Here is a 23408-nt window from a genome sequence, read left to right as displayed (position 1 = left end):
CTGCCAGGTGTTCCACACTTTTCAAATCTAGTCCTTATTTAGTAGCTATAGAACCATGAATTCAGAAATCTGTGGTTTATGCTGCTAGTTAAAAGGCAAAAAAGCTCTGTGGGTTCTGGCTATGAACATTCTTTTTTTTTTTTTTTTTTTTTTTTTTTTTTTTTTTTTTTTACAGTTTTCTAGTGTATATCTACACCCTCTTGCTTTATGCTTTACAGCTATGCCGCTTTTGAGGCAGTTTCTTAGCTGCATGACTTAAGTATCCAGCATTCATTTTAATTGTTTATTTTAATATCATGGTCTAGCTTTACCCTTATTCATTGTGATGCCTTTTAAAAATATTAATTTATGAACATTTAATAATGATGAAAAATCATTATTACTTTTTAATTTTTTAAGATAAAAATTTACTTTTTAATTTACCCAAGTATTACATTAATACTGCTTTCCATCCTATGAACTAAGATTTCTTTATCCACAGTATGAGCTGTTGGTGCTACTGTGCAGCTGCTGGCATGAATTTAGTTACCGTTTGTTGCACTACCTTCTTGAGACCCCCTGAAGTGGCAGTTTGGAGAAGACTGTCCAATACGTGACTCTTAAAAGTAACTTCAACCTGAAGAGGTTATTCTTCTGTTCCAATTACATTACTCTGCTGTGCTGTAAAAAGAAACTAGTAAAAAAATAGAACTGGACAAAAATGACTGACAAACAGGGAGGTGTAACTATATAGGCACCAGTGATCTTGGCCAGCTGAGACAGGTAAGCTGATGATACATGAGCTACCTCATTTGGATGCGTTGCTGAGAAAATTCTGAAATTTACCTGCACTGGGCTATTCTGAAATATATATAACCTATGGGATCAGGAAAAAATACACAATCAGGATGGGCTATTCAGATTACTGAAAAGCAAGTTTGACGTTTAGAGTATTCAAACTCCATTTGCTTCTGTGTTCTTAGCAATCTGGGAAAAATTCTGCTACGAAAAAAGAGTGCAACTAGGTCAGTTCAGTTGATGGTACAGAAAATCTGGAATTAAACTGCAATGCTGCAGATTGTTAGCAATAATTCAAACTGCTATTTTCAAATTAAAGGATGAAGTGGACATAACTTTGCTTCACTCATTTCATTTTTTTTTTCCCTATAATCTCAATGCTGGTTTACCTGGTAGTGCAGTATTTTATTATGACTTTTGCATCCAGAAATTACATACATTTTAAAGAAATGTAAAACAAAAGACACAACTACAATCACTCAGAAAGTTGTTTGTTTTAAGGTACAGGGTTCCAATTTCACTAAAAGGAAGGACTACTTTAATTCCATGTGTACTGAGACCTTGTCTCCAACTACACTTAACAAATACACCCTAATAAATTTAAAGAACCAGTTCTCTACTACTGAAATTTGCATTCTCCTAATTTGTTAAAAAAAAAATAATTGGTCCACATACAAAGTAAAATGGGTAGAAGTAAGTCTAAGCTGAGCAAACATTGTCCTTTTTATTCAGTTCCAGTTGTAGCGGTCTCTTGGAGGTAAATCATAATGTGTTCTCTCTTCCTCTTCAGGTCCATACTCTAATGGCAGACCGTAATTGTAATCAACTGTTACAACTGGTAATCTTTTGCTTTGTTCCATCTCTCTGGTAGTTTCACCTTGAAAAGGTTTTCTTTCATAGTCTATTGAACTATTTTCTTGGTGTACAGATGAAGATGGATGCATTGTTCGTGAAGAATATGGTGCATATCTGTTTTTTCCTCTATTAAATTCATCTGAGGGATGCATTCTCCTATTGTCTTCAGGACAACTTGGTCGATTACTGTAAGAACAACAAATATGAACAGTGAAATCCTTAGAAATAAAACAGTTGATTTGTTGTTGTTGTTGGCCACCATTAGAAATTAAACTTGTGTAACCTTGAAAGAACAATTCAGACCCTCTTTCTTGCTTTTATCTCCTAAATTTAAAATCCTCTCTACTGCATGTTGCAAACTTGTTTATATTCATTTTTCAATTCTAGTGATTAATATTAAAGCTCTTAAGTAATTCTACTAGAAGATGATTTGTTTCAAGAGCTGTTTCTAATTAAAATTCCCTGTTTACTGAGGGTTTCTTTACCTAGGGGCCATTTTTGTTCCTAAGTCCATGTTTCATTTTTGTGAATAATATGTAGTAGTAGCTCTCTAGTACATAGTCTCAACAGGCAATAATATACTTTGGATTTATAGCTCCAAATATTTTAATTCTTAATTATTCTGCAATAGAAGATTCACTCTCCTACAAAATACATACGAAAGATCTAAAAATGCATATACGATATAGATACGTTTTGTTTTGGATTCTCTTTACTCTCAAGTACCTTCCTCACTTTGTAAAATAAGTGGTGTGCAAAGCCAATTCAGAATAATCTTTGTAATTTTAAAATCTTCTCCCTCACTCAACCATAGCTTAATTTAGACTGGGAAGGATCTCTAGAAGTACCTAGGGCCACCTGCTCAAAGTAAGTCTAATTAGATGAGTTTGCGTAGGGGACATGTTCAGGGGAGTTCTAAATACCTCGAAGGATGAGGATGTTACAGCTGCTCTGGGTAACCTGTTTCAGTGTCTGACCATCCCTCACAGTAAAACTCTTTTGTAGGCAGCAGTTAAGAGTTAAATATAACATCTGTATATTGGTTTTTTGCTTCCTGACAATACCTTTTCATATTTTGTAGTATGTTAGCTTGAACTGTGCTTGTCATGTCAATGACTTAACTTCAGGGATTCTCAAACCATTCCCTAGTAACACTCAAACTCAGTATAGATGGACCACAAATTAGTCACATAATTTGTTCAGTATTCAGATTCAACGGTTCAAACTGCATTTAAGCAAAAATATTAATATAAATTTTTACACTGAACAATTAATTTGTATTTTTTAGCTGGTAAACTGGGGGAGTAACAGTATAAAGGTAAATCAGAAAACAACATATGAAATCTGGTATTTACCTATAACTTCTGTTAAAGTCATCATTATCAGACCCATAATCTCTGTGAAGTGAAGGAGATGAGGAGAAATGAGGTTCTGGTACATTTTCATGGGAAGAAAAAGATTGACTTCTGCAAATAACCACAAGAATTGCATCCTAAGAAGAGTACCAATGGTTGTAAGCTTTTGAAAAATATATTTTTATCAAATGAAATAAAAATCTTTTTACTTTTGATTAAAATTTACTTAATATTTTAATGAAAACTATCTTAATTGTATTGATTTGACACCTCAAAATAGTATACTTCATTGTAATGATATCCTCCGTTTCAGCTGTACAAAGGAAGAAATTAAATCAAACTTTACTAGCCCAGCAAATATCTGAAATACATTCTGAAATATTAAAAATATTTTGAAATATTATGTCAGAATCCAATAGGTTTAATAATAAGTGATATACGTATTTGAGAGAATATGATGCAAGTTCAGAAGCAAAGGGATTTCTAACAAATTATTAACTCATGGAATAAACAAATGCAAGTCAAACTTTCTTGTAGCATTACTGTTTATCTCTGGCTGAGGGCATAAATAAAATTTCATATCCTCTTCTGTCTTGAGGATTGCTCTTTAAATGTGAGTTTCTACACAAAACGAAGTGGAACAAAGAGTTTTGTTTCAAGCTGACTCTAAAAAGGTAAAGGAAACACATAAGCTTTAAAGAAGCACAACCTTCTAATTGAGGAAACATTAGCTTTCAAAGTTGCAACACTCTAGCTTACATCAAACCCTTCCATAGGTCAAAATAAAAAGAGTTAATTAAGCGATCATTTATATATGATTTTAAAAGGATGATTAATTGTTTTCCAATGAATTTATTTTAAAAATTAATTAATTTGAAATGTAATTTAAAAGTGCTGAGGTTTACACTTTTATTCTCTAATTATGGTCTTGCAGCTCAAGGATGCTTTACCTGTCTGAACACCAATCACGTGGCAAGTCATCGTGACCTGGATGATCATGAAAAAGTTTTGGCCTTTGTCCATGCCCTTTATTAACATAATCGAAATCTTTTAACTGAGTCTGTTCCTGTAAGTCATCATAAGGCTGATGGTCATGAAAAGGTCTCCGCCTTTGTCCAGGACCTTTATTATCATAATCTTTTAGTTGCATTTCTGTTTGTAAGTCACTGTGAGGCTGGTGATCATTGAAAGGTCTCAACCTGTGCCCACGACCCCTATTAACAAATTCAAAGTCTCCCAATTGCATCTGTGGCTGTAAGTCATCATGTGACTGATAGTCATGGAAAGATCTTAGTCTTTGGCCAGGACCTTTGTTGACACAATCTAACTCCTTCAACTGCATCTGAGCCTGAAATTCATCATGAGATTGGTGGTCATGGAACGGTCTTCGTCTCTGGCCACGGCCCCTGCTACCAAAATCAAAATCCTTTGACTGCCTGTCTTCCTGCAAATCATCATGAGGTGGATGGTCAGCGAAAGATCTCTGCCTTTGTCCACAGCCTCTGTTAAATTTGATGCCCCTCGATTGTCTCTCTGCCTGTAAATCATCATGAAACTGGTGTCCGTGAAAAGGTCTCAACCTTTGTCCAGGTCCCTTGTTACTGAAGTCTAGGTCCTTCAGCTGCACATCTTCTTGATAATCATCATAAAACTGATGATCAGGAAAGGGTCTTCGTCTCTGTCCTGGTCCCCTATTGTAGTCCCAATTTCTCATCTGCATTGGTGCTCTTAAATCATCCTGAGTCTGATGGTCATGAAATGGTCTTCGTCTTTGTCCAGGTCTCTTATTAATGAAATCAAAATCTCTCAACTGCATCTGTCCTTGCAAATCATTGTGAGAGTGGTCATCATAAATTCTTAATCTTTTCCCAGACCTGTAAAGAAGTTTTTGTCTTAATTAGAACATTATACTTCTAAGTGCTACAAGTCATTAATGAAAACAAGTTTTTTTAACTAAGAATTCATATGAAAGACATTGCAAATATATAGGTATCAAAGCTACTAAGAATCCAAACTATAAGGAAGATTGTAAAACTTTCAATGTCATAGTAGAAGCTGTGACACCCAATTGTAATTCCATAGCACTTGTTAAACAGGCAAAAGCAGTGATTCCAAATTAATTAAAAATAATTGCAGAATAAGAAAGAAGGACTGCCAAAATAAAACCCTAAATTTTTCCAAGTGTACTAATTACTTACAGACTTCTAATAGCACACATTCTCTTTCCTTCCCTTATCTTTTCACTGTTTTGTCAAATTATGTAAATATATTTTGCATGAGTAGGCTATATTCATAAAATTTCTTTTAAATTAGAGTATCTATGGTATTTTATGTTTATATTAAGAAACAATTATCTTTCCCATGGCGTGTTTTTTTGACTTTTAGTTCCATGTTTCAGCCTATTACCCCTGAAAATCTTCATTTGGGAGCCGCTCTGCAGGTCCTTCCATTGCATGTGGTGGGGGAATAATATCTTCATCTGAATCCCATACATCCATTCCAAGGTTACTAAGAAGAATAAAAATATGTCACATAAGCTTTCTTTTTTTAAAACACACCATTGAGAGAGGAAATGAACCCACAAAAAATTCTTCAGTTTAGAATGACAGAAAGTTTTGTATGTCAAGTTAAATTTACAGACATTTATAACTTCGCAAATTTTAATCTTAGAAATTTATCTGGGGAAGGGCTGCAGGGAAAGCACAGAGAATACCTAAACTTTCTAAGTGCAGAACAACATCCTAAAGGATGTGAGACAAGCACCATACCTATTCAAAAATCTGACACAGGACTAAGTTAGTCATGCACTGACCATAAAAGAGTGAGAGCAGTAAACCAAAGGGCATTCAATTAAACTAAAAAGTCACAGATCAGTCAGGTATTATTTTAAAATAAATTTACTGCTACAAGATATCATTGGCACAAGTAACTGAGGAAGATGTAAAGGTTAGCTATTCTTAGGTGAATATGATAAGCATAAAATTCTTACACACCAGGGATACAACTACTATGAACAGAGGAGTTAAGAACAATCTTCCACTCCCCTACACTTTTTTATTCCTCAAACTGTTGTACTTTTTTTTAAAGTATCTGGTTCTAACATGCCAACAACAGCAGGCAGATCATAGAGCTTATAAAGAAATCTTCGCAATGGCTCCTTTCAGCTTATGAGAGAATACAGACTCAATACACTTGTCATAATATGATAAAACCACACCAATGCTCAATAGTAGGTCAGATTAAAAAAAAAATCTTTTGAACCATATAAATTCAAAAGATGAAAGAAGAAATTACACTGCGCTTCATGTTATTTGTATCACATGTCTTATGATATATATGTAATTGCATATTAAAGGCTTAAGAGGGGGTTAATTGTGGCTTATGACTTGAAGTGAACTTTTCAAAATACCAGTAGACATACTGGAAAATCATAACCGTACAACTAAAAGCCTTTTTTTACCTTCTCATTGGCTGTGTTCTGAGATCTGTGAGGTACACAAGACCATCCATGCGATGACCTCTAGCATCACCAAAAGCTAAAGAAAAGATGATACAAGTCTAATGAAATGTGCTCAAACTGAGCCACAAAAATGTGAAAGGCAAGTTTCTGTTCACCACAAGATGCTGACTTTGAAATAATTCTAACTTGCTATTAAATACTTCAGCAAGCTGGCAATATTGCAGCTTTTCTTTTTTTAGACAACTGAAACTACTAGTGGTAGCAACCTATGACTGAAAACCCTTCAAAGCAAAAGGCAAAAAAAAGATTTTAAGCATCTGAAACATTCTCCTACCATGCTGTCAATTTGTTAATGCTCAAGCCTTGCCTGGAATAGAATCAACAGTCAGAGAAAATCTTCTGTGGAAGCCAGCACATGAGATAACTCTAAGGATACTAAAATAGAATTGTAGTATTTGTGAATACAATTGTAGTATTTGTGAATTACAACCCAACATGTGCCTCAGTCCAAATTGTATAAATACCTTGGATTGCTGCCTCTGGATCCCAGCCTTCAACATCTATAAGATATCTGAAGAAAAATATGATTAGATTATGGTCCCAAAGGGATTACAGATTAATACAAGGACACTATCTTTTGTGAACAATGATTTCTGAATGCATACAACCCTTACCTACATATAAGGTAGCCAGTTCTATTAATTCCATTAGTACAGTGAACGCCAATGAGTTTCTCTATGAAAAAGGAAAACATAGTCTTTAATAGTTCAGAAAGTGTAATTACTAAAAGATTAGTGCAAGACAAAAGCTGTAGTTTTCTAGCAAAGTAATGATAAATAATGCTTGCTATTTACAAAATTATACTGTCATGTCTGTAAAAGAACAGACACATCCAGACTTTGTCCTCTTCATGTAGGATGTCTGGCAGCAGTTAGTTCACTACTTCCAAACCTGTGAAGACTGAGATTAACTCTGCAGAACATAGGAAAAAAGAAAGAGGAGTGATGACAGGTAAAGTGGCTGGCCTCAGCCAGAACTGCAGTAACAGAAGAAGGAGGTATGGTTTTGAAAGCAAATTTAAGCAAGCAAATGTAAAATTGAGGAACCTAACTTACAGATTCTCTTAAAACTTACAGAAAGGAGAAAATAAGCATAATACCCTTAGTGTCTAGGAGCATGAAATGCATTACTAGAAGAATTAATTTAACTGAACTAAAAATTTGGATCATTACTGGGATGAACCACAGACATGAGGAATTTAGTTTCATGCATGGAGAAAAGAAGCACTCTAATGGGAACCAGTAATCTCTAAAGAAATCATGTCTTTTTTGGAAAGGTTATACTAATCAGAGAGATTTGGGCAGAGAGAAACCTGATGAAATTCAACAAGGGCAAGTGTAGGGTGCTGCATCTGGGGAGGAATAACCCCATGCACCAGTACAGGTTGGGGGCTGACCTCCTGGAGAGCAGCTCTGTGGAGAGGGACCTGGGAGTCCTGGTGGACAACAGGATGACCATGAGCCAGCAATGTGCCCTGGCGGCCAAGAAGGCGAATGGCATCCTGGGGTGCATCAAGAAGAGTGTGGTGGGCAGGTCGAGGGAGGTCATCCTCCCCCTCTACTCTGCCCTGGTGAGGCCACATCTGGAGTACTGCATCCAGGTCTGGGCTCCCCAGTTCAAGAAGGACAGGGAACTGCTGGAGAGGGTCCAGCAAAGGGCAACGAAGATGATTAGGGGATTGGAACATCTCTCCTATGGAGAAAGGCTGAGGGACTTGGGTCTCTTTAGTCTAGAGAAAAGAAGATTGAGGGGGGATCTTATTAATACTTACAAATACTTAACGGGAGGATGCCAGGGGGATGGGAACAGTCTTTTTTCAGTGGTGCCCAGTGACAGGACGAGGGGTAATGGGCATAAACTTGAACATAGGAAGTTCCATCTTAACATGAGAAGGAACTTCATTACTTTGAGGGTAGTGGAGCACTGGCACAGGCTGCCCAGAGAGGTGGTGGAGTCTCCCACTCTGGAGACATTCAAAACCCACCTGGACTCTGTCCTGTGCAACGTGCTGTAGGTGACCCTGCTCTGGCAGGGGGGTTGGACTAGATGATCTCCAGAGGTCCCTTCCAACCCTAACCATTCTGTGATTCTGTGTAATCAGCTAAAGGCTAAAAAGCGGCTAACTTACTAATATTAGGGTGTTTCAAATGAGGTATTTCCAACAGAAATAGGGAAACACTAACATGGTCATGCAAGGCACTGATAAAACCTCATTGGGACTATTCCATACAATTCTAATTACTCATATTTAATAAATAAAAAAAAAATCGAATTGAAATATGTATAGAAAGGGCTACTATGATAGTCACAAAAAAAAATAAATGAGAAGGGACCTAGGAAGCTTGTCTTATTTAGTCTGTAAAACCAAATCAGAGATACTGAATATAATAACGGGCATGTAGAACAACAATACTTAAGGGCAACGGAGGCATAAGAATAAATGTATATTTAATGATTAAGAGTTTTGGGCTAGATTTTAGATGAAAAAACCTTAATCATCAGAACAACAAAGTATTCTTTGTTACACAAAAAATCACTAGATCAAAACCAGCAGAGAACTAATAATCTCCAAGTAATTTCCCTAAGCCAAAAAAGAGCAAAGGAAGAACTTATACACTAACTTCCTGAGCAAGTACAAAGGCTTCTTCTTACACTTTTTAATTTCCCCAGCACTTCTAATTCAGGCTCTCATACCTGAGATTTAGGTCAGAGCTCTTTCACAAAACAGAGTTGACCATCCACAGCAAAACCATGGTTATGCTCTGCAGCAAAAACTATATGTACTTGGGCAGTTAATATTTCTACCTTCTCAGAAAATGCCAAAGTAACCACAGCAAATAGCATGAAAAAGCTTGAAAGAATGGTCCTCCAATATTGGATAGACAAATAGTTAAAATCTACTTACAAAAAATCACTAGCAAAAAAAGTGAGAAAGTAAAAGCTGCACACAGGCTGTGGCAAAATACGTGCAAATTTATGTCTGTAAGAAGAGACTTATCTCAGCAAGAAATGTACTGTTGCATAAACACTAAACTGCAGCAGATCCACACTGTGGAAACACTGGCACTGTGTCTGTAATATCATTTTTAAGAATTGCTAGGATGTAAGGGCAATAATGGACTCATGAATCAAAAAACTGCTATGTCAGACTAAACAGACTTAAGTTGCTCACGCGTATCAGTGTCTAATGCCATCAGAGGAACCCTGTGCTACTTAGAACATTCATAAAAGGCTGGCAGCTACAACACTACACTGACAGTAGACAACTTGGGTCAGACAGATGAAAGCCTTGTTGCAGTTGCTTTGACACATAACACAAATGTAAGTATTAGGAAGGGCATTTAATGAAAAAGACATGCTATGAACGCAAAAAAGATATATAGTGCTTCACATAATGTATCGTATTATGATAGCAAAGTGGAAAGTGCTATGGAAAGTCTGAGATCCCTGGCGCCTTACGTATCTATTCAAATTAATAAATGATACAGCTAACACTGAAATAAAATTTTTCGTTTCTTCACAGCATAAGATGCTGATACTTACCATTTCCTGCATTTTCCCATAGGAATTTTCTGACCCATTTTTTGAACTGTAGGATAGTGGCATTATCGGGGACTTCAAGTCCAACAGTATAAAGTTTCTTATACTGCACACTTTTAGGTAAATCCTAGCAACAAGTAGAAAAAAAATGGTAAAAATTATTGAAGTCTTGCATCAATGAAATACCTTAAGCAGTATCTAACATAATGCCAATGTAAAACAGTAGTTCAAATCCTGAGTAGAAACTGAAAACAATCTTGACACAATTATATAGAGATACAATCTCATAAACTACCATTATATTTCCACTTTAAAGACCTAATCTCAAAGAACAGTTCTAACAGAAGACTTCTTTATCCCTGCTAATAAGGCAGCACATCAACTAAAGAGGTCTGATTCTTGTAATTCCATTCTGACGCATTTTACAGTTATCAGCAATATTTGTCCCTCCCACCCACAATCATATATATACTCACATATTCACTCCCTTAATGCTTACAGCCCATGTCGGTTCAAAGATTAACATTCAGTTATAATACTGCTATTTATTCTCCTTTTCAATAGGAGGCTGATTAATCCACATTGTTTGGACCGTACTGGTAAAAAGTGGATTCCACTAAAGACCAGTAAAAAAAAGACCCTTGAAATAAACGAACATGTCTTCAGGGCACAGCCTGTAAGCCTCCTGCATCTCTTCTGCGGTGCCTGACTGGATAAAGACTGAAGTCTTTATCCATTACTCCGAGTTATCATAATACCAATGAGCCACAAATGCAACTAGCTGGAAGAAAGAGTTATTTCCTCTGTGATAAAGCATTTAGTTTCTATTGGAAACACAACATAAGTCTAGATGGCTCACTTGTCTATTCCAATTCAAGGTAAGCAAATACATAAACACTTTAAAACAAAGGTTGCAGTAACTAATTTATTTTGTTATTATTCCTATATTACCTTAACTTCATAGTATCGTGTGGTATATGTTAAATCAATAATTAATCCAAGCTCCACATTTAGGGCTTTCATTGCAGCAATTAAGTCTTTTGGTGTAAATTTCTGAGTTGGGGTAAGCCTCTGGTTAATTGCCTGCAATGAAAATGGAAAAAAAAGATTTTCTTTTTAAGTTCTAATAACATGACATTTGTAATATTCAGCCGTTTTAATTAGGACTAGGAAGCATCAGTATTCAAAAGGGAATGTTTAGAGTATCAGAACCATGTCCATGTATTATACAGAAAAAATGAAAAGGAACCAAATAAAAAGCAAGAATGTATTGTGTATTTCTAGTCACATGAAAATGCAAGAAAATGTGTGAGAATTTCCACTTTTACAATGTTAACAAACATTATTAAAATAAGCACTAATTTGACAGACACAAAAATCCTGCAAAATTCAGCATGTACACTGATTTTTAGGTAACTAAACATCAATAAAAAGTAAAACACCACAGTCCCCTTTCCCCCCAGTGTACTTTGTCCTGCACAGTAACACAAAATTAACAGTGTATTTCATGTAAAACATTAGAAGTTGTGATACAAGAGTTCCTTTCTTCTAAAAGTTTTAACTTTCTCCCCACAGATGTTGTGCAGACATTTTTATTCTTGCTTCATCTCTTGGTGGAGTGTATTTGGCATGTCATTTAGCACTGGGGAATATTAAATTTAACTAAAAAACGGTGACAAAAAAAAGCTGCATGTTGGTGGGTAATGAATAATTAATTTCATTTGACAGAAACAGTAGGAAAAATGTTTACTCACCCTATTGTAGCCGTGTTTTTTGAAATGCGTTCTTTGCTCTAGGTATGAAAATACCTCATATATGCAAGACTGGATTTTCTGTGAACAGTGCACTTGTCCATTGTGAGAGCCTTTTGACACGGGCCCAGCCACAGCCAATAAAGATAGTGGCAAAAGATGCAGCAGCCTCAACCACCTCTCAGTACCTTTGTTGACAAGATGTTCAAGCAGACTGGACTCAGAACTAACGAAAAGGAAGGCAGCCACAGACCCCATACCTCTCAGAACCACAGATGCTATAGGGTAACTAACCATTCCTTCTTTTGACTTTATGGATTATACTCTATGATTCTAGCAAGCACTTATCTCACTTGAAATCATCAATTTCCTAATAGGTAGCAAAGAAGGAAACTGCCACATATTTAAGTAGTCTGTTCCACCAATTTAATAATAGGACTTCTGACAATACTATGACCAATCAGGCCTTCAGCTTTTCCAGACAGATTTACTGACCTCTACCTTCTTTGAAAAGACATCACCGTTTAGCCAGTTATGCATTTTATATGTATTCTGCCACAAACACCACGAGCTTCAAGCACAGAGTCTCTGGAAGACTTGTCATTTCCATATCTTCCATAGTTGACACCGAACAAACTGAAGGAACAGAAATGTTACAGATTTTGCTTTCTTGGGTACCAGACTTTATATCTGGCCAAGTTCAAAGACAGCTTCACAGAACAGGGATCTATGCCCAGTGAGATCCGTAGGACTCGAAATGGAGTGATATATTGTGATATATTGCTATAAACGTTCTCTGAGAATGTCTGCCCTTTTTACGATCTCTGGAGGAGCTCCTTCCAGACTATGGCAGGAGCTACAGGGGAAGAGTAAAGTTAGCAACAAAGTATATTCCTCTGACATCTGGAGTGACAGGGAACTGGAAATACACACACTGAACAAATCCTGCGTACAACAGTGCATCTATGCAAAAAACTGGTGCTGGATCAAGTGGAATTACAGGAGCTGATGATGAAAAAAATCCTCTCCCAAATATCTCCATCGCAAAGAAGTTAATTATAGATCGACTGAATTTTATATTCACTGCTAGATCTGTCCACTGGCTGTCTTTGGTAGAATGACACACGGCTGCGCACTCTCCATCAGTACCATGGAGAATATGATCAACATCAAGTATAAGATTCTTGGTGTCAAAGGAATGAAACCATCACACCAAAGCTGTAAAAGCAGCTGCAGGACGCAAATGCTGCAAGCATTCCACTTCAGTCATTGCTGATAAGAGTGAACTGAATGGTCACCGAAAATGTAATAGGCACTAATATACCCAAATAACCAAATTTTTGGTATATGAGTACTAGAGTGCAAACTGTAGACTACAGCTTTGACAAAATACTCTTAACTGCTAAGGTCATGTCTAGCCACTGAAATTTAAAAGAGCTTAGAAACTTTTATTTCCGGTGTATCTGAAGCAAGGACTTGTAAGAGTTAATTTATACAGCACTTGTGTTAATTCATACAGATGGGTAAATTTGCCCTATTTGCTCTATGCCTCAATCCACAAAAAACCTGAAGAGTCTATAAAAGACAGCCTCTGCATTTTGTATTGTCACAAAAAATTAAAAGATCTGATGCAATGTACTTAACAGATTAAGATGGAACTCGTTAAGAAGAATCTAAATGAAGTACTAACACATTAATAAATCTATGAAGACTTCTTTTTTAAACATACTGCATTCCTTCAGATCACTGAATCTTTTTGCTTATAAAATTGGGAATCTGAATCTATAGTTTTAAAAGTACTGCTTTTAAAAGTACTTTACTTTTAAAAGTAAAGGATACCATCCTTTACAAGTGTTTGATCGTATCCTTTAATGAGTGTTTGATTTCCATAAAATTATATTTTGCCTTGTTATTCATATCATAACCCCTTCCATATAATTTTCTTACAACAGCCATGAAAAGATGTTAAATAAGATAATTAATTTAGGCCACTTAATAGCGATCAAATGAATCATGCTGATTGGTTCAAGATTTTATGATTTTTTAAAAGATAAATAACAAGAGTAATACCAAATGCAAATTTTAAAAGAAAAAGAAAAAATATAGACTATTATGTAAAAAAGCCACTAATAGATGACTGGAAGGGCTAAACTTGAAAAATTATGTTTTCATAAAACTTTCCTGAAGTTTGCATGAATATTCATGATGTTTTTCATTACTTTTGCACTGTATCTAATAGAACCAATCTGTAGTTATACATACCCCTTTTAAAGGTACTTTGAATGCAATAAATCTAGTTCCTGGTATAGGCTGTCCAACTGGTGTCAAACTCCGCCATCTGTAATAAAACAAATAGTTCTTTTTAAATATTTTCAAATTACATGATTCAGTAGAAGACACCTGCAGCTTCATGTAAAACTTCTAAAACAAACAAACAAAAAAAGATATTTCCTCTTAGGATTAAAACTTTGGTAAAACAAAGCACATAAAAATTATGTTCCTTTAAAATTATAGTAACAGTTATTTCAAATTATGTGAAGTATCTTACAGATATCAGGCAAATCTGGTGCCATATTTCACACAGTTTGAATATAATAGTTATTTCAAACTTCTCCAAGCAGAAAGGTATGACAGTTATCTTTTTTTCTATGACGGGCCATGCAGCTACTAGCATAATATATTAAGATTTAGATTTCCAAACAGCGGTATCCAATAGTTTCTAATATTCCTTGAACACATAAGCAAGAAATTGTAACTGATGTCCACGAGTTTGAAAAAATGACCCATTAAATCCTGATATGTGAGTGAAATCTTTTAAAAAGTCCATCTTCCATTAATAACCTGCCTGTTTCACCAAGAAACTAAATTTTTTTAGAATAACTAAATATTTATTATATATTGGAATAAAACTAATACATTAGGATTATTTTAGGATAAGAGAAACAGGGAGTTGCCTAAAAGATGCTGTAAGAATATCAACAGAATATTGCTACAGCACTGATCAGAGCAGAAGCTTATTTAGCACACTACACAGCTTAAATAAAAACATTTTTATTGTTTGTAAGTATAAAGTCAGGAGCCATAATAAAACAAATCTTTAATCTCCATAGAGCACTACCACAAAGAAAATACTTCTTAGAGATAACATGCATGATTGCTCTTATCATACAGTAGAATTATGTCCCCAAATCTGCAATTATTCTATGAAGTGGTTTCAAGGTATCGTGAGGACATTTGAAAACATCTTCTTCCTTTCTTCTTCTTCAACTTCCAAAAAATTCCTCCCCTCAAAACAGTAGGACAGCATTTACAAACAAGTAGCACCAATATAAAGCAAAGCAGATGGGCAAGGTTAAAAAGGTAAAAAAGTATTCTTATATTATAGTTGGTGGAAATTTTTCAACTTGGCTGAATCAAACATCTTTAAAAAGTTGTCATACGCTCACATCAATCATTTAATTGACAATGAAATGCAAAGTTTACTTTCATTAAAAATACAAAGCTTCTAGATTTGGCAAATGCATTTACTTTGTAACATGCATCTTTTTTCAAAGAAACATTCTTGACTGCACTTTCTTTTGAAAAATACCGAAAAAAAGTGTTCTAACTTGAGAAGACTTCCCAAGTCAATTTTCAAGCTTGTACACTTTGGAGTCTGGTAGTTGTACAACAGTTGCACAATCTGAAAACAAAAATCTGAGACTATGTTCCATTTATCCTAGTTTAAAATAAACAAACTGTATATGAATCAATTAAGATCATCAACAGTGTAAATGGACTGAAAATATTACCAAAGCTAAAAAACCCACCACATAATTAAATATCTTAGTTGCAAGAAGTACTCAGTTAAAAAAAAAAAAAGACAGAATCTACAGAAAAACTCTGAAATCTGTGTGCATGGTTTAATTTTCTCTTGTTCACTTCATCTTAGAAAGGTACTAAATGCTATGAACCATATTTAGACAAATATTTATTCTGAACTACTGTTAAAATTAATGACAAAGTCAGGTTTCATATCTTGCTAATTTTAGTAACGCTGGAAATTACATGTCTTTATTTAAAACAAGGAAATAGTCTTCCTCCTTTTGCTCTCAAACGTCCAAATAGAAATAGAAAATGGGCTGTACCTAGAGATATAGAAACTAGTGCCACAAATGCTGTTATAGAAATAAACAATAATACAGTATTTTCTCTTCAACCTAGTTTAATTACTCTTCGATGTTACCTCTACCAAGAAAATGTACAAAATGCTTTACAAAAGTAAGATTTAATCTGATAGCCAGCCACATTCACATATATATGTTTAGCAACATTTTGTAGGAAGGCAGAAGTGAAAAAATCACAACCACAAAACACCAATTACCTTATATAGTAAGACAATTTAAAAGATGTCATTAATTAGAAATTTGGATCTTTTAAAAGCTGGTTTCTCTTGGAAAACCATGAGTGGAAATCTACCATGATTATCGTAAATACAAACAATGAGCCAATAAGAAATAATTTTAAAAAAGGATTAAATATTTTATTTTCTTAAATTAGCAATGTAACAAAGACTTTGTAAAAATTCCAAACTTTTTTTCAGATTAAGGGATTGACAGAACAATGCATGAGGATTACATAGTTTGTTGTCAGACCTTAATAAACCTGGGGTTTTATTCTCCTGTTTTTAAAGCCGTTTAAATCCTCACAGAAAAAAATTTGCAAAATCAGCAAGAAACTCAAAAGCTGCTGACAGCTCTATGGTAGAAAATGAGCAGAAGGCACTCTTAATCAGGAAAGGGGAAGTGTTCCATGTTATCTTTAAAATATTTAAAAAGGAAATCTCAGCATACTGCTGCAGAACTAAAAATTATCTCAAATTAAAAACTGCAGATTGAAATTAAGTACTTAAGAGAGAACAGCACTTAAATAAAAAGTGACATATTGCACACACATGATACATTTTCAATTACAGCTTTATTTTTCTAAGTTTTCAAACAGGTGAACAATTGATAGACTACATGCAGATCAAGACCTGAGAGTCAACAAAACATATAAAAGAATCAATTATTTAACTATTTAGCTTTCACAGTTCCTTATCATGTTTTGTCTTTGTCACTCCCCAACTACCGTCAATTATCTTAAAACACAGGCAGAATTTTGCTTGCTGTTCTCAACAAAAGAATCACTTCTTGGTTCAGAAAAAGTGTTAATCAAACAAAAAATCATTCCCCTTCCCCTCTGAAATTTCTGTGATGCTTGAATAGCTTCCAGTTAAATAAATAAATACAATTATTATTGATACTAAAGACTCTAGTCAGCTAATCTGTTAGAGGGTTTTAAGTCTACTTTACATGAAAATATATTACTCTGCTTATCCATTTAATTTAAATGAAAAGCGAGCACATTTTATTGACTTTTTCTTTAATTTAAAAATTTCAGAGATGTTCAGTAAAACAACAGAAAAGAAACTAGCTTAATGCACCCTAGTAAAAGTTTACAAGATACGGGATCTACATTAACCCAAGAATCTAGCAGCAATATGCTTTGTAACAGCAGCAACCAGGGAAACGGCCTCTGTTGAAGGTCAAAATAACTCCAAAACTAAACACCAACAAACTTAGGAAAACGCTTTTAAAAAGCAATCAGCTCCAAGATCAATCAACTGAGAATCATCAACAGGGCCTGCATAGCAGCCTCCAGCTTTGAGTGGGACAACAGAAGACATTAGAGAAACGCCCAAGACAAAGACAAGCTCAGTAAATTTGAGTAAGGCAAAATTTAGTATTCATCCTGAAGCCTCCTTAGTTAAGCTCAAAGGTATGTTGAATACTAAGACAATAAGCCAAGCAAAGAACATTATGCTAGCTATATTTTGCATAAATCCTGCTATTAAAAAACAAAAAAGTGATAGCAAAGTTGTTTACTTAAGTTTTTAAACGTACAAAGCTATGTATCAATGAACTGCAAAACACAGCACAGATTGTAAATATCAGTAATACATATAATTACCCAACACAATTTTGAAATCTAGTTAAGAAAACTTTATTCATTTGATATGAGCATAATCTGTAGTTGTTAAAGTAAATCTTACTATGAATCAATTCTAAAATTTAGAATATTATACTGGAAATTACAGCTACTATATCACCTTAACAGAAATATTAAACTAAAATATGACAAAACTGTGTGTTCCACCCGGCTCTACGAAGTTTTAACGGAAGCAGATAAAATATGCAGCTGTTATGTAATTCATACTCAATCATTTAAACAGATGGATACCTGTCTTGGTTTGACCTGGGACAGAGTTAATTTTCTTCCTAGTAGCTGCTGTGTTTTGGATTTAGTATGAGAGAAATGTTGATAACACATATTGTTTTAATTGTTGCTAAGTAATGCTTGTATTAAGTCAAGGATTTTTTTTGGTTCCCATAGAAGCTGAGAGGGAGCATAGCTGCTTGGGATGGGCAATCAATCATCAAGTGGTGGGCGACTGTTTTGCATCACTTATCTGGTATATTCTTTCACCATTATTATTTTTCTCTTCTGTTACTGTTCTATTAAACTGTCTTTATCTCAAACTATGAGGTTTGTTTTTTCCTTTTTCTCCCTCTTCTCCCTATCCGACCAAGTGTGGCAGGGGAGTGAACAGCTGCGTGGTCCTAATTGCCGGCTGCGGTTAAGCCACGACTATACCTTATTATTTATTTTCTTCTGTGATTTTTTTTTAAAGAAAAGTATTAATTTTCATATAAAGATATTATATATGTTTTTAATGGCACACTAGACAAGAAAGCTACTAAATAATTCATAGGTCCAATACTATGGAAACACTGAATTGGAAATACTTGGAAAGTTTCATGTCTTTAGTTTGTCAGATCTCAGTGACAGAATTACACAAAAATATAGAGCACAACAAACTGTCAACAGATGTCCTACCCTACCAAGTTTTTTATGGCAAAACAGTTAGAACTTGTTGGTCTTTTCTGAAGCCTAAGTCCACTTCAGATCACCTATGAAACTGATGTTTACATTAGCATATGCTAAAAAGAAAAAGAATAAAATCTCTATACTGTATTACCTCTAAAGAGTAATTACGGTATTTTTCACAGGAAAAAACCCTTAAGTATAAAAAGAAGTAAGCTCTCTTATAATTGCATGTGTAACATCCAGTTCAGCAATGTGTCCAGTATTCCAGGGTAAGAGAAACTAGTACTGAACTCAAGGAATCCATTCAGAATGATTTTCATCTAATCGTTTAAAATCACTGTTAGTAAAAACAGTGTAAACAAGTATACGTTACTCAAAAGCTACAGTGGGTGGAAAAGTAAGTTCAGAGAGCAGTATCTGAAGCTATGCTTAACAGTTCAAGAGTTTCTACAATTCTGGAGCACCTGATGAATATCTACAATTATGAAGCAGTTAGACAAGTTTAGAACTTAGCTGGGAAAGTAAATTCCAAAACACACAAAAAGGGCAATTATTTTAACTGTAGAGAAACTCAAGTCTGAAATACTGTCAGCTGTAGCAAGATCATTTAAAACATACTACTTGGAACCTCTTCTCTTTTTTTTTTGAGGTACTGGTTCTGCATGATACACACAGCTTTATCTTCCAAGTGGCTTTCATAGCTCTATGGACACCAGATTCAATACTATTCTGTGGAAGAAAAGATAGCCCTACAAAGACCATGACACACTGTCAACACAGAACATGTACTGAACAGGTCAAAAGTGGAAGGGAGGGAATATAGCTCTTAATCACTTGTTGCTACATAGATTTCTCACTTTGCTTTCCTTCAACCCCTGTAAGTGGGATACAAATAAGTCATAGCTTATAAAAAATGTAGTGTGGATGTAAAGCACGGTAGGAAAGTTTCCTTATCATGTCAATAAGTAATTGCATAGCTTAGTACTTGTTGTAGTGTATTGTAACACAAAATACGGGCCTTCAAGTCTTATAGCAATATTATTATTACTCAGGTATCATAAGAAGTAATTTTTCTCTATCATACATTTTTTAAATGCAAATATTCTATGTCTGGTAGTACAAAGCACTTTTACTTTACAAATAAACACCTTACAGTAACCCTTCTCTCCCATCCACCCTTGAACATGCACAATCAGTTATGCCATAGACTTCAGTGTTCCTGTCTAAATGAAAATACTGACGTTTTTAAGTCTGCACAGAAACAATTCAGTTAAACAAGTATGTTTACGGTGCATAGGCAGAAATAATTTGGCTTTGCCCTTATAATAAAAAGATCCCACTCCCGGTATTTTTTTTTAATACTGTTTAAGGGAAACATGCACGAAGGTGACATCTCTGCAGATGCTTTTCAGAACTGAACCTGAGTTTATGCAGTTATACTGATAGCAAGATTTTGGATGCTGATGCACAAACGTGTATGAATCTGTAAAAACATCATCGTATTTTATGACTGTTTGTTAATATAACTTTAACTCTTTTTACTGGCTGGCTCTCCGCTAAAATATTACAGTATACAACTACTGAAGGACAACAGCATTTCAGACACTGTGAAGAACCACTACTTGACTACATGGTGGAAACTGCATGCAAGGGGTCACTTGAATCCCTCTCTTATACTGATGTCTCACTTCCTTACAAAATTACTTCTTCAGCACTACTTTCTAGGATTGAGGCTGCAATGGATGCTGCACATCTTAGTTCTGCTCCAAGACATTACTGAGAGAAGGGAGAAATGCTTTTTGCTATGAAGAAATACAGGAAGCCGTACTTCCAGTCCACCTCCTCCTCTCACTGCTGGAGCAACGACTGTGCAAATAACATCAGATCAAACGTTCAGGGCTAGGGCTGAGTGACAGGGACACAAGAACAAGAGTGGGCCAAGAAGAACAAGGTACAAGACCATCAGTGCAGATCCAGTGGCAACACTGGCTATTAATACAACTTTAGTATTACTTTAGGTGCTAACTACACTCAAAGTACTGGTATTTAGCAAGGTTGTGCAGTATTATAGCACAACCCTTATCTAAAGGCAACTTTAACTATACTACAGATATAGTATTGTAAAAGGTGTTAGTAATTAGCTGACCAGTTAGAAAAAGTCACTATTTCTTGTTTAGTTGCACTATTCCTAGCTACTTAAAACATAACTGAAACTTCAATTTTGTTGTATCGCTTTAATTAGCATAATGGAATTTTGATTAAAACCGTTAAGAACTATAAAAAATTGAGGCAGTATCAGGAAGACAATCTTAAAAAAATGTTTGTATGTAGTGTGACTTTACCTATGACTGTTTCTCTTACAGTATCATTAAAAACAGAACAGTTACTGTTAGATTTATTGCTATTGTAATACTGTGATATGATTGAGGCCGTACTTCTACAGTACGCTACTGTCTGGACTATAGTGCACCACAATCTCACTTCTGCCAACAACTATTTCTGGGGCCAGTAAATTGCACATGCAGGATCACCTAGGCTAAGATGAGATTTCTGTAAGTCCTCTTCCAGCAGTCACTGCTTTTTTTTTTCCTACTAATTCACAGTGAAGAACTACAACATGCTGTGCTAGCACAATGATGGCATCAACATACTGCTGCATGAGATTGGGAGACTGACAATTCCTTAAACTCGTTTACTGCCAAAACCCCAATGCTGTGGATGTCTAGCCTGGTTTGTTAATAGCATGAAAAAGTATGTGTCTGGAGAAGCTGAAAGCACTTCTGTATCACGACCTTTGTTGGATGGTAACGCTAATTTTATAACCAATTACTCCAGAGTAGATGTTTCTCTCCTTGAAAGATACACAGGTATTGGCTTCCAATCACAGAAGCCAAAAGTACAGTCCACTGCTTCTTCCATACCTGAGAAGAATTGCATGTAGCCTGAAAGCTGCTCCAGTTCAAATGCAAGGGGGGAAAAAGAAGGGAGAAATGAGCACCCAACTCCAAAAGTTTTAGTAATAATTTCCGAGTATGGAGAAAACAAGGAGGAGAGGAGTTTTTTCAGGCTTTCTGCACTACTGCTTGCAAACCTAACTCGCTTTAGCTCATTTTTGTCCAACTTTTAACTGAAATGTCATAGAAACTTCAGAGAAATAAATGCTTAAATAGCTTTTCTTAAATTTTATTCTGATTTTAATCCCCGAGTTTGTCAGCTATGAAAAAACTTCAAAGTTTCTTGAAGTTATTTTTAAAATTTTGTTCATCTTTTTTTTCTATTTATTGCTTTTAGACCAACATATTTTGGAGGAAATCAAGCTTTTTGTATTTTATTGCTCCTCCCAAGAATGTTCTTAAGCTTATTTGACACTCCCCCTGAAACCAGGATGTCAACCTTTCCTCAAATAATGTATAAACTGCATGTTACTGTCTCATTAGTGTGCCCTTGTATCTCTGCAAAATCTCCTATCCAAGAGGTTTGTACTGATGTTAGCAGTAACACATGGGCTAAACTTTTAAGCTTTGATTTCCTCTTTTTTTTTTTTTTTTTTTTTTTTTTTTTTTTTTTTTTAGGAGAGCTGGAGAATAGAACTATGTGTTTTAAATGAGATCATTCTGTGGTCTCCCTGTGCACTCCCAATCAAGTCATCAGAAAGCCTGTGTTGTGCGTTTTTTTTTAATTATTATTTTTGTCAATTAAACATTTTTGTTGTCCTCTTGCTAAAAACAAAAATGCAGGATGTTTCCAGACCTGAAGCCATGAAAATATGCCTTGATCACATGCATGCAACCACCTGCTCCCGTCTTATTAGCTCTTCCCTGACTCCTAGTATCAAACATCTAAGCAGTCAGAAGGATGGACTACTCTCCCATTTCCCCAGTAAGTATACACCTGGGGGTAAGAAAGTTAGGAAGAAGGGACTGTGTTTGGCTGATGACAGGTTGGAGCATTATACTCACCTGGGGGATGAAGGGCTGGGTTGTTCCTGTCTTGGAGAAGATACCTACCTTACCTGGCTGTAGGTGCTGAAGATACTTGTGGCAAGAAAGCGCCTGGGGCAGTCAGCGCCCCTTCTTTGTGGGCAGGACTGTGCCTGCTCCTGCCTCTTGCTTAGTGTGAGGGATACTTACCCATCAGGGATAGTATTCTTCTTTACCATGCTGAAAGCAGGAGCAGGCAGAGCAGGAGACAGCGGTGAAAGTGGGCACTGCAGCAAAGGAGAGAGAACCGCGCAGTTAACACGGTGCTAATCTCTTTCTCCATCAGCGGGCCTTTTCACAGAGCTGACTCTCAAGTAAAATAAACCAAGCAGCCAGCTGGGGCTTGAAGCCATCCTGAACAAGTTCTGCACCTTACAAGCTAGCCTATTTTCTCCACTACTACAGTACGGCAAGAGGGAAAGACGACAACTCACCTCTCCTCTCCAGGAGGTCAAAAGAAACAGAGAGGAGAGGCAGCAGGTTTCTAACTCTAGCAGCAGCGCTGCGGGGTTGAAGATCTTCCTGGCAGTCCCCTCCGTCCCGCTCCTGTGGCTCGGAGCAGTCTGTTCTGCCCTTGTGCTCCCTCAGCTACAACTCTTGTCTCAACGAGAAGGAACTCCAGGCAGCTGCAAGAGGCGAGGCCGGCACCTCAGCAAGGGAAGGACCATCACCTGCCCCACTCTAACCTAGACGGGTCCGACCCCGCCGGATCCTGGGCACC

General features: G+C 35.8%; 1 protein-coding gene across 1 annotated transcript in view; it reads right to left on the bottom strand.

The window, feature by feature from the left end:
* Positions 1-1411: 1411 nt before the first annotated feature.
* The window catches only part of LOC104289772, a 30140-nt gene continuing 8143 nt past the window's right edge, over positions 1412-23408 (bottom strand). The window contains exons 3-13 of the mRNA XM_009888784.1: positions 22838-22914; positions 14061-14136; positions 10999-11130; positions 10051-10174; positions 7122-7182; positions 6972-7018; positions 6448-6523; positions 5394-5495; positions 3938-4861; positions 2988-3098; positions 1412-1818 (exon numbers count right to left, since the gene is read on the bottom strand). Of these exons, the coding sequence (XP_009887086.1) occupies positions 1506-1818; positions 2988-3098; positions 3938-4861; positions 5394-5495; positions 6448-6523; positions 6972-7018; positions 7122-7182; positions 10051-10174; positions 10999-11130; positions 14061-14136; positions 22838-22914 (2043 nt within the window). The 3' untranslated portion in view covers positions 1412-1505. The remainder of the gene's footprint in view (positions 1819-2987; positions 3099-3937; positions 4862-5393; positions 5496-6447; positions 6524-6971; positions 7019-7121; positions 7183-10050; positions 10175-10998; positions 11131-14060; positions 14137-22837; positions 22915-23408) is intronic.

This window comes from Charadrius vociferus, unplaced genomic scaffold (assembly GCF_000708025.1).
Source record: "Charadrius vociferus isolate BGI_N301 unplaced genomic scaffold, ASM70802v2 scaffold436, whole genome shotgun sequence".
Taxonomy (NCBI): Eukaryota; Metazoa; Chordata; class Aves; order Charadriiformes; family Charadriidae; genus Charadrius; species Charadrius vociferus.
Note: the sequence above shows the minus strand (reverse complement) of the source record. Positions and strands in the feature narration are given on the sequence as shown.